This window comes from Phoca vitulina, unplaced genomic scaffold, assembly GCF_004348235.1.
Source record: "Phoca vitulina isolate PV1807 unplaced genomic scaffold, GSC_HSeal_1.0 scaffold47, whole genome shotgun sequence".
NCBI classification, from domain to species: Eukaryota; Metazoa; Chordata; class Mammalia; order Carnivora; family Phocidae; genus Phoca; species Phoca vitulina.
Genome location: NW_022589750.1, coordinates 2,390,543 through 2,402,216, shown reverse-complemented (window position 1 = coordinate 2,402,216; position 11,674 = coordinate 2,390,543). Strand labels below are relative to the sequence as shown.

Genomic DNA, 11,674 nt, shown 5'->3' with positions numbered 1-11,674 from the left:
CTGGGGGTGCGGCCACGAAGCTCCGTCCTCCCTGAGCTCCCCCGGCTTCCCCGCGGGAGGGCTTCGTCGGGGGGCCCCCCCAGGGTCTCAGCACCTCCGACAGGGTGGCCGACGGTGACTGCCGAACCCGAGCCTGACAGAAGGAAGACCAGCACCACGTATCTCCAAAGGATCCTTTATTGACCAGAGCAGGACCGTGGCATTTATATATATATATAAAAAAAAGTTTGCAGACTGGCAGGCAGTAATCCCCTTGCCCGCCCACCACCCCCAGCACAGATTTTCCTGCCCCCGCCCTGCACTCGGAAGGGGGAATGACCGCCCCACCCAGGCCCCGAGGCCAAACTCCTCCCCGGCAGACGGAAAAAGAGGCTGTTCCATGGCCACCCCTGAACATCAGAAATCAACAAGTATTCTCTCAAAGAAAAAAAAAATACAGAAATCAAAACATTTAAATATGAAAAACCAAAGGGAATTGGATGGGGAGAGGCAAGAGAGGAAAGGAACTGGAGTTTCTTGGGAAGGAAGGGTCCCCCATGTCCCCATGCCCATTCATGAATGGGCTTGAGGCCTGGGATACGAGGCTCACACAGTGAGTTTGCAGTGACACAGCTCCTTGTAGATCTGCCGACGAAGTTTGGGCATGTCCTGCTGGGTGAAGCTGAATGGCTGCGACAGGGCCAGGTGCTTGCAGTACTGGGTGTTAACAAAGCAGGCCGTGAGAACCACCTACTGCGCATCCCCCCGAGTCAGGGCCCGTGCTACACACTTCACAGGAGCCATAGCCATCTCACTGGACCTTTGCAAGAGCTTCCACTTTTCACAAAGGGAGCCAAGGTCCCACAGCCTGGGGCTCAAAGTCTGGCTAAAGTCATTGTTCTTGGTACCTGCACTGGGGGGTGGAAGGCAACTGTATTAGAGAGCCAGGGCCCAAGGACCAAGAGGCCCACGCCCACTGTGGGCTGGGGCAGCCAGAAGAGGACCAACGAACGACATCCGCGGTTCTGCATCCTAACACGCAAGGTTACGCCCTGCTCCACCAGTGCCCGTGAGCCAACTCAGGGAGGCCGAGCGGTCTCCCGCCTCCGTCCCAAACCGGTAACCCGACTGCTATCTGCTTACCTGTAACACAAAGGCACCGCAGTCACTGTCATTGTTCTGCCTGGCCACGTTCTAGAGAATAAAAAGAAGGGCGGCCCTTCACCTGGAGGCTCCTAGGGCTGTGGCTTCAACTCTGCCTCCTGCCACGCCTCTCTCACCACCCAGTACCGACCCCCCCCCCGCCCCAACCCTGGACACTTACCATTTTGAAATAACCTTTCCAGCCCTGGTGGAAATCCAGCCGGTCTTTCTTCACTGCCTCTGCCTGCAGGTACTTGGCAATATGCTACAGAGACCGAAACGGAGAAAGAAGTAATGCCCTATGTTTCCCAACTGAACCCAGGGTATGGTGGTCCCAGCACCGCGCCCGCCCTTCTGCCCAGAATGCCTAGCCACTGCATTTCCTCCCCATATGCTTCCCGTCTGCCCCCCTCCCCTCTCAAACCTTAGGGCAGCGGCGGTTTAGGGTACGCTGCGAGTCAAAATAGGTGATGGTGCGTCGCCTCACGTCCACAGAGATGAGGGACCAATGCACCTCCAGGTGGATGGGGATCAGCAGTAGCTCCTTATTGAAGATGTCCACCTAAAGGGGGGCGGTGCCAGAGGTCAAGTCAGGCAGTGCGAGGGTCCTGCCCGCTGCCAGGAGGGTCCTCAGGAGCAGAGGCACGGCAAGGAGCCAAGGGGCAGAGCACAAGGCCCAGCCCTTCCACTGCTAAGGCAAGGGTCAGCGTACGTGGCCTCCAGGGCTGAGGAAGAAGGCAGCTCAGAGGAGACCCCCACTGCAGGGCCCAGGAAGACCAGGTACTCTCCAACACAGCAAAGGTGCAAGTGCTAAGTAGCTAAGAACCCAGGCTTAGGATTGCGGAGCCAGACTGCCGGGGTTTAAATCCAGCTCCTCTGCTGACGAGCTGGTGACCGTGGGCAAGCTACATAATAAACTCTATATACCTCCGTTCTCTTGTAAGAGGCTGAGAACAACAGCACCTACCTCATCTGTTTGTTAGGAGCGTTAAAGTAGTTAACGTGCATAATAGGCCAACAAGAGCGGCACGGTTCCTAGTCAGGGGTGGGCCAGTTAACACGACAATCCTATGAGGAAGTGCTCACAGTCAAGCTAACGAGCTAACTGCCGCTTGGCAGAGTAAGGCAACTTGCTGAAGGTCACAGAAGAAAGGACATTGGTGGGATTCAAACGCAAGCATGCAGAAGGCCAAGTTCTCTTCACTGTGCGTCACCCCACCTCTCCTGGGAGAAGCAGGCCTGCCAGGTCACTGGGGGGTAAGCCCCCGAAGCTGGGGGCCGAAACTGAGGCGTGCTGGAGCCAGTCAGTGCTCCTACCTCAGTGTCGAAATTTCCTGGCCTTTGAACTGGAGGGCAGGGAAACTAACTAGAGGAGAGAAAGGAACTCTTTTTTCCCCTCACCAAACGTGCTCCCTCCTAATTCTCCCCAGTAACTTCCGCCACCAACCCAGGCCTCCCCGATTCCTAGCTCTTCTTCATTCCCACGACCAACCCGTCAGAAAACACTATCAGTTCTGACCGCAAAACCTATCCCAGAGAAAGCTACTCCTACTTTGGCCCTTAGCGCCCTGGCCCACGTTTCTCATCTGGACTTCCGTGCTCCCCTCCTAGTCTGTCTGCTTCTACTCTTGCCCCGCTTCCAATCTTCATGAAACAGGAGTTTAAAACGTGAGGGACTTCCCAGCCTCCTTTAAAACTTCAATGGCTTCTCGGCGCACATAGAGTAAGATCTACCCTCCTCAGCTTCTCCTCCATCCTTACACGATCGACTCTCTGACCGAATGTCTTACCAATATTCTCTCCACTCGCTCTGCTCCAACCACACAGGACGCCCACGTGGGCCTTCGGTGCCTCACGTGCCCTTTCTCACCCTGAGTCCCGTGTACTTGCTAGTCCTCTTGCCTAGACTACTCTTCCCCCAGATCTGCGCACGGCCGGCTCCCCATCACTCGAGTCTCAGCAAAGAGAGGCCTTTCCAGACCGCCCGATCTAAAGGACCCACCTCCCATGCTACTACATTACCCTTTTAATCGCAGCACCTAGCACTAGCTGGAGTTTCACCTGCTTATTTACTCTTACTCCATGAAGGCAAGGTCTCCTTACGTAACACTGAATCCTGAGTACCCACAGCGGTATCTCACGCACACACAAGACCCTTAATATCTGAAAGACTGAGTGAACAGGCTTGAGGAAGTGGCTCCTAGAAAACAGAACTCTAATGCTCTCCAGGCAAGGTGTTACACAAGGAGATGTGAATTGGTAACTCACATTTTTGGTCCACCTTTTCACCCCGTCGTAACCCTTGGTGCGGAGTTTGTCGTAGAAGAAACTGTTGAAGAAATGCACCTGTACCAGGGAGATACAAAAGAGCCGGATGGAATTAAAGAGCCCCGGCTCTCCTGCCCAGTCTCCTCCGCCCGCGCCGCTCCGTTTCATTATGGCTCCAAGGGCCAGCTTCAACACCCTCCACTCCCAATTCACTGAGGATAAAAAAAACCACATCCTTTTTAGCCTTCTTATTGCTTCCCATCCCATTTGTGGAGTTAGCCACAGGGAAAAAAAACTACCCACTGGGGGAAGAGAATAGGTAAGTTCAGGACCAAGATTAAAGATCTGAGGGGCGCCTGGGTGATGCAGTCGCTTAAGCGTCCACCTCTTGGTTTCAGCTCGGGTCGTGATCTTGGGGTCAAGAGACTGAGCCCCTCGTTGGGCTCCACGCTCAGCACTGAGTACGCTTGAGATTCTCTCTCCTCCCCCCCCACCTCACTCTCTCTCTCTCTCTCTCTCTCAAATAAATAAGTCTTAGGGGCGCCTGGGTGGCTCAGTCGCTGGGCGTCTGCCTTCGGCTCAGGTCATGATCCCAAGGTCCTGGGATCGAGTCCCGCATCGGGCTCCCTCCTCAGCGGGGAGTCTGCTTCTCCCTCTCCCACCCCCCCTGCTTGTGTTCCCTCTCTCGCTATCTCTCTGTGCCAAATAAATAAAATCTTTAAAATAATAAAAAATAAAATTAGAGATTTGAATTTAACAGGCTGCCTCCTACCACCTCTCCCCAAAAACAAAGATCCTCTTTATGGATAAAGTGATACAAGGGACTGAAAATGCTGCTTAGAACTGCAGACATTCTTCTGGGGACCGAGGTACCTGGTGAGGCCTACCTTTTCAGGGACCGTGTCCATGACCAGGTCTCCATACATGTTCATCACCTGGGGAGAAGACGGGAGGCAACTTGCCATGGAGAGTGCAGCATGGGTACAGGGCTCCCCCAAACAGAGGGCCCCAGACACCCTGCTCCCTAAATCCCCTTTGGGGCCCGTGTCTCCATTGCTCCTCACCTGGTCATTGAGCCAGTTCTGTCCATATAAGGTGCCCAGGTCGTCCATGGTCAGCACATGCCGCTTGTAGGCCACTCGGAAGCCCCTCACCATGGCGTTGCCCGGCATCCGCTGGTAGGACTGGATGAGCTGAAGCACCAGGCCCTTCCTGAGGAGGCCAAGGGCGGAGTCACACAGGAGCTGAGGGGGCTGGGCAAGCAGGAGTACTTTCTACTGCTGGGGTAAGAACCTAAACTAATCCTTTCTGGGGCACCTGCGTGGCCCAGTTAGTTGAGCGTCCGACTCTTGATCTCAGCTCAGATCTTGATCTCAGGGTCCTGAGTTCAAGGCCCACACTGGGCTCCACACTGGGCATGGAGCCTACTTCAAACAACAAACAAACACTATCCTTTTTTTGGGTCACGTGTCCTTTTGAGGACCTGCTAACGGCCCAGTCTCCAGAAAGAGGCACACAAGTAGCAGGTATACACAGTATTTTGGGGTCTCAGGTAAAGACCCCACCCCCACCCCAGTCAGCTTACAGGGGCTTGGCACTCTGCCTGCAGCTTCCTCCCTTCAGTCCTACCTTCCTCCTCCTCCCCAACACGTCCCTATGGGAGAAAAGGCAGCAGCATTCTCGCCTACCCTCAGGTCCCAGCCCTCTTTCATGCCTCACCTGGAAGGCGTAGAGAACTCCTGCTGAAAAATGTCCTCCAATTTCTCTACTACCTCATCAGTGCTGAGGGGGATGAGGCTGCCGTAAGTTTGAAGGAATTCATCCAAGATGCCTGAGCGGAGGAAAAGAGGAGAGGGGTGAGGCCTCCAGACTTCAATTTAGGAGTTGGCTGCGAGAAAGAGACTGGGCCCTCTGGGTCCCTTACTCTGTACGCAGGTAACATGCTCCTCCCGCAGGGGGCTGTGCTGGCCGGCTTTCTCCCCCGGCTGCTCTGCCTCTTCCGCAGCGCCCAAATCGGAGCCCTGAAACAGCTCCTGGGCCACATGGTCCCCGATGCTGCACACATTGCTGATGAGGATGCTGGCATCAGGGGGTGCCAGACCCCGCTCCCCTTCTGGCCCGGAGGGTCCCCCAAAGCCATTGGGAAGAGTACAGGAGAGGAGGCCTGTAGGACAGGGGAAACAGGGTGGGGCTCAGATCAAAGAACAACGGGATGAGATTAAACGACCCACACGACACCAATATAAACTCTAAAGAATGGAAACCTCAAGCATGAAATGAGCACGTCTGAGAGGTTGTAAAGGAACAGAAAAGACGTCCTACTCATAGGGCAGAAGCAGAATAAGACTAAGATTCAGGGAGATCTGAGCTTCAGAGATACTTATCACCACCATACACCTGGCTCCTAGCACAGTACCCCGCAAACGTTCGATAAATACTCCAGTGATGCATAAAAACAGCCGGAGATTGTTCGGTTGAGAGTCCCCGAAAGAAACATTCTGAGCGAGACTGTCACACCCAGCCGTACTGGTGATGCAGTCCACTCCTCAGAGAAATCCCTTCCCACCACTCGAAGATGGCACCCTCTGCAGATGTACGTGCCCCTCTACTCTAACAGGGCAAACGAAGAGGGATTTTACGTGTATAAGGCTGCTTGACTTCTGTAAGCCACGCCTCCCTTTCTCATCTATACCCAGAACACCTACTTAGGGACTCTATGTCCCAGCCTTGACTGACTATCTCCCCAGACTTAGTTCCTGCTCGAAGTGGAGCTTAAGACATTTCACAGTGGACCCCCTCACTCTGCCATCCTACTAGCTTTAGGCCCAGCTGTCACCACCTCGAGAGGCTCCTGATCCTCCCCACCCTCTCCCTCCACCCATTCCCACCTTACCGGAGTCGGGATCCAGAGGAGACTTTGGAGTCCACCTTAATCCATCTTCCTCCACTGGGGGCCCCGAGGACATTGGTGGAGACCCTCTCACCCCATCCTCAGCCATGAGAGCACCTAGCAGACCCAGCCGGGGCGGAGGTGGCCCCCGAGGGGAGTCAAAACGACAGCAGGGGGATGGCACCTGTGGTGTCGCACCCCCTTCCTGGGGTGAAAGATGGTTCTTGGGGTGTGCAAGGCTCCGCCGCCGGCCCCGGTGGCGCCCCCAACGCTTCCAGTGGAATGTCAGCGAGGTGCTTTTTGAGTAGAGCAGCATCCCGAGGGCTCGCATGGCTCTGCGGCGGCGCTGTGAGCAGGTTTTTCGATGAGTAGGGCGGGGAGGGCGAGGCCGCTGGGAGGCTCCCAGCTGACCCCACCTGGGGGGCAGCCTCCAAGCTGCCACTTCCTCTTCCTCATCTTCATCCTCGTCCTCCTCCTCTTCTTCCTCCTCTTCACTAGCTGAGGCATCAAAAGAGGGCCGAGGGACAGGGAGGCGTCTGGCTGGCGCTGTAGTCCCTGACCCAGGATCTGGCCCAAACCCTCCACCTGATTTGAGTCGGGGTTTGGGGGGTGGGGGCCAACGAATACGCTCCCGCCTGGGACTTGAGTAAGCTGGGGCTATGCCAGGTCCAGGAGGCTCAGGCCCCCAAGACCCGGTCCCTTGTATAGTCTCTTTCATCTTCCAGTAGCCTGTAAAATAATGGTCAGAGTGTCAGAATCCAAACACCCTGAACCCCAGGATCTTGCCTCTCTTCCTCAGCATGCCTTCTCTGGCATCAGATGCAAATAATCTAAGGAGAGAGGGAAAAAAACGCAAAACTCCTACAGTTTGCCGATCTTCTCGGTTCACATGGTCCACAAGGGGCCCTTTAGAGTCTGTGTCATCATCCTTCCCCTGACCAGATAGAAGCAAGGGAGAATATGGCTGAGCAGCAAGCCTCCTCTTATTTCTCAGATCCCCAGGTTAAACCCACTATTTTCAGGCTCTACTTCTCTACTGGAGACCACCAGGGGTATCCTAATTGAGCACCTAATGAGGGGCATGGCTCAGCACGAGAATCCTGACATGATACAGAGACAGCTGAGGAAGACACAACTTCCACAAGGAAACCGTGGTCTAGAGTGGAAAGAGAGTTCCCTACCACCTTGGAATGAATGGGGGGCTGGGGTGGGGAGGGGATGGGCATGCTCAGGTCGTCTCAGGAGATCTCAGGAGGGAATGGGGATCCCAGGGCTACGGTTCAAGGAGCAAAATCTAATGAAAACGGAAGAATGTTAAAGGAAACTGAACAAGAACCCAATCGGTGCTTAGGCAGCCGGATCAAGGCGCTGGGACAGAACTGAGCCGCGTGAGCCAGGCTGGCCCAGCCCCCCTCTCCTGCTCCGTTCCCGGGGGCCAGAATGCGTCCCACACCGGTTTGGTCCTACAGGCTCAGGACAGTTCGGCGCCCGAGGGCCTTAAGAAGCCCCTTCGAGGGCCTCCTGGGCCCCCGTTAGGTGGGAATGAGGTCCAGGATTGGGAGAGGCCGCGGCAGAGCTGGGGGAAGGGTAGGGGGCGTCCTCACCGGGAGCGGGGAAGCCGGGCGGACGGGCCCGAGGGCGGGCGTCTCCGGCCTCAAGCTTCCCGGCTCATCTCTCCGGCGACGGCGGCGGCCCCGCCACTCCTGCTGTCTTCACGCGCAGCCCTCTCAATTCAGGATTCCAACGCTTCTGGGCCGCGCGCCGCGCCGCCGAGCCGCCCCGCCGCGGCCGCCTCTTGCTCTGCTTCAGCCTCCACCTCCACCACCTCCCCCTCCTCCTCCTTCCCCTCCCGCGAGCCCCAGGCCCACCGGCGCTGGCGGCGCACGATTTGTACGTCACACCCGGCGAACAGCGCCGGCGCGGCCAGCACGCGCCTAGTCCCGCCTACCCGAGAGCGTAGACGCCAAGGGACCGTCCCGCCCCCGAGCCCCGTGCGGGGCTGCGCCTGCGCACTCCCGCTGCTCCGGGCCACGCGAGGGCCCGCCTCTCTCCGGTTTGCGCCTGCATGTCACCCCCCCCCCCCCGCAACGCTGCGTGTCCCGCCGCGTAGTCCCTTCCGGGCGCTTGCGGGCCCGAACGTCGGGGCTCGCGGAACCTGGGTCCCGTGGGCCGCGCCGGGGGAGAGCCGGGAGGGCAGGGAGATCCCGGGGCTAGGCAAGGCAGCGAGGGGAATGGAAGTCGTTCATTCTTTTATTTAAGTCCAAGCAGGTCTTGAGCAGAAAGAAAGACCCCAGAGGAGTGAAGGCAGACCAGCGTTAGGGCGCACGATTTACCCAAGGCTCCCCGGACCCCCGTCCCCGCCCAGAGGGGCTTGGAGGGGCCCGCTACGCCAGGGGCGTGGAGAGCAGGAAGGGCAGAACTTGGCACCCGAGCAGTAATGGGGCTGCAAAGGGACCGTCGTCGTCGGCCCCCCCTGCAGACGGCCGCCTAATAAACACACCCCCGGAGACAGTGCTGGAAACTGGGGCCCCGTCGCCGGGGAGAGAAGTGGGGGTTAGGCTTCTTGTGGAGCGAGGAGGCAGCGGGTACCTGGGGAGAGGTGTGGCACAGGGAACCACGAGTCTTCCCGAGTGGAGGGAGGCTTCGTGGACTCGTGCCAACACGCAGGCTGGTTCTCTCAAACTGCCGCTAGGTGGTGGTGCTGTTCTGGAAGCATTCCAGTGGGACCCAAAGTAGGTCCAGATAAGGCCTGGCATTGCCCACCCCCCCCCGCCCCCCCCTCGAGAATGTGGGGCTGGATGGGGGACAAAAGCAAGATATACACCTCTTTAATATCCATGAAATCAAAGTCTACGGGGTGAGGGTGGGGGTGGGTCGGGAAAAGGGAGGAGCGGAGATTGATGAGCCGTCAAACCCACGGTTCCCGTCAAACCCAGAAGAGGCGTCCGCTCCTATTCGCTCTTGGCTGTCTCCGATTTGTACCCACCCTCATCTTCCGAGCTCAACACCACCATCCATATCCTAATCACAGTTTCACTAACCCCAGGAAGGTTCCATGCGGAGAGAGGCTGAGTTTCGCCCTCCCCCGGGGGATGGTGACACTCAGAATATCCCCTTGGTGTAGGTGGAAGACACCTGAGAAACGGAGAAAATACACACTCCGTGAAGCACAGTCCTGCAGACTCTCTGGTGCCTCTCCTCCCTTCTCCGGCTCAGCCTTCCTCCTGCTTCCTGGCCTGCATCCCCCAGATCCACCTGTCCACCCAGGCTTCTGGCCCCCCGGGGGTCACAGACACCCTGCTCCTCTCACACCTGCCCTCCACTGCCCACGGGGCTCTCACCTGCGCTGTAGCAGCTGTTGTAGGCCCAGTCTGGGTTGGAGGGCATGCTTCGGACACATCGGAAGAGAGTCTCCTGCCTTCCCTGGCCCTCCCGAGACACCACCTGACCCATGGTGAAAGTCACATCATGGAACAGGACCTGACGGGGGATGGAGGAGAAGCTGAAGGAAGTGAGAAAGCATGGCTCAGGGCTGGGAGGCCTCCGGAGCCTGGATGACGGAGCCAAGGAAGGAAGGAGGGTCTTCGAAGTTTGGTATGAACAGAGGCGTTGGGAACCCTCAGTACCAGGGCATTCAGGCCCTGGGAGAACAGACCCCATGGCCCCCAGTCAAGGCTTAGGGTATGTGTGGGATTACCTGACTATAGAGCAGATAGACCCCAGCATCCCAGACTCGAACAACATATCCTTGGGCCTCCAGACCTCTCCCACGCTTAAGGGCCGGTTGCCACATCACCTCTGTCACGTCGGAGTCCTCTGGAGGTGAGGAGTATGGCAATCAGGACTTCTGGGCATTCTCAGAGACTTTTCATTGCTAGGATTCTCTTGGGCCCAGGTGTCAGCCCCAAAGTTCCCTGATCTTGCCCCTCCCCCAGAGCCATTATTTAAAGTTGTGCTCACCCTTAGAGGTGATGTTGATGGGGACAAGGTGCAGAACGGAATGCTTCTCTGAGGAAAGAAGAAGGAGATCTAAGCAATGCCCACCTGTCCCCTCCCCCCTCCCCCTGGCTCCGGGGAACAATCTCCAGATCCCCCTGCTGCTTGATCACCTCCCACCCCTGCCGCTCCCCGGAGGCCTCACTCTTCTGCTTATGCGTGAGCGCTGCTCTCTTTCTCCGGGCTCTCTCCCCATTCTCCCAGGCTTCCAGGGCATCAGGGCTCTGTTCGTGGAAAGAGGGTCAGGGTTAGGCTAAGAAGCAAGGGTCCCCCGACAGCTTTTCCTCCCAGCCCCGCCCCGCCTCCCCACTCCCCAGCCCGAGGAGCGCCTCACATCACTCATGCCCTTATCCCCAGCGACCTGAGTCTTGGTGCTGGCTGTCCTCCAGGATCTGGTAGGCATGAGAAGCATTAATCTTTAACAATTTCCTTTCCTGGAATGGTTGCCCCCTTGACCTCCAAACCTGGGACCCTCTCCTACACCTACTCAAAACTTTACAGACCACGAGGCTAGACTCAGGAGGCCCCAAGATGGCCCTGGCACCCAAACTCTTCTCCCCGACCCCCTTCTCCCCTCACTCACCTGCTCCTGGAGGCTCAGCCATGGATGCCCTTCCTCCTTCTCGGAGGGCCCTCCGGCCCTCTGCAGCCGAGCCACCTCTCTCCTTAGATTTTGCAGCTCTGTTTGTTGGGTCAGCAGAGCCAGGGCACAAGCCACAGCCCCCAGAGCTGCCCCCCAACTCAACCAGAGGGCGACTGAGAGTGCCGGCTCTCGGGCCGGGCCACCCATGTCTCCCGGGGGCCCTTTGGGGGCTAGCAAGGAAGGAAACGAGGCTGGCATGAGCTGGGGACCCTGCCGAAGGCTGCAGCCTCAGGAGTGGGGTGGCGGGGAGGTGGTGGGGAGGGTGGGGGTACAGAAGGGAAGAAGAGCGTTACGCAAGGAAGGAATAAAAAGGAACTTGAGAATTAAAAAGGGAGGAGGAGAGCCAGCAAGGGGCACTGTTGGTGCTCCTGGCACCCCGCCGTCGGGCCGGTGTTGTCTCCAGACGCCCCCTCCGGACACACACACACACACACACACACACACACACCCTCCTCCAGCTTCAGGAGGACTTGGTCCCAGTCTCTCGAGGAAGGACAGGACTGCCAGTGACACCCAGGAGGAGCGGCCGAGCACAGGAACCCTGGGACGGCCCCAGAAGTGGGGGAGGGAAGGGTGGCTGGCTCCGGGGCATGGTGCCAAGAGCAGGGATGAAGGGGCAAGCTGGGCAGCCTTGGGGGTCCAGGGGTGAGGGGGTAAAGACCCTCTGGCTCAGCCACACGAGAGATCTTTGGGTATGACTGAAGGTGGAAAAGGAGGGGCGGCGGGCGGGGGGGGGGGGGGGGGGGGGGTAGAGG

The 11,674-nt window shown here is 57.8% G+C and overlaps 2 protein-coding genes across 2 annotated transcripts; both read right to left on the bottom strand.

Annotated features, from left to right (window-relative positions):
* Positions 1-159: 159 nt before the first annotated feature.
* On the bottom strand, positions 160-8,150 carry SENP3 (SUMO specific peptidase 3). Its single transcript, XM_032432117.1, has 11 exons — positions 7,885-8,150; positions 6,284-7,009; positions 5,315-5,554; positions 5,110-5,221; positions 4,455-4,602; positions 4,278-4,325; positions 3,391-3,468; positions 1,547-1,684; positions 1,304-1,387; positions 1,123-1,173; positions 160-696 (listed from the first exon to the last, which is right to left on the bottom strand). Exons 2-11 carry the CDS (start codon positions 6,996-6,998, stop codon positions 586-588), a joined length of 1,725 nt encoding a protein of 574 aa, XP_032288008.1. The 5' UTR covers positions 6,999-7,009; positions 7,885-8,150; the 3' UTR covers positions 160-585.
* Positions 8,151-9,091: 941 nt separating this feature from the next.
* On the bottom strand, positions 9,092-11,591 carry LOC116649364 (tumor necrosis factor ligand superfamily member 13). Its single transcript, XM_032432123.1, has 6 exons — positions 10,860-11,591; positions 10,422-10,500; positions 10,241-10,288; positions 9,978-10,096; positions 9,622-9,760; positions 9,092-9,415 (listed from the first exon to the last, which is right to left on the bottom strand). Exons 1-6 carry the CDS (start codon positions 11,115-11,117, stop codon positions 9,306-9,308), a joined length of 753 nt encoding a protein of 250 aa, XP_032288014.1. The 5' UTR covers positions 11,118-11,591; the 3' UTR covers positions 9,092-9,305.
* Between the last annotated feature and the right edge of the window lie 83 nt (positions 11,592-11,674).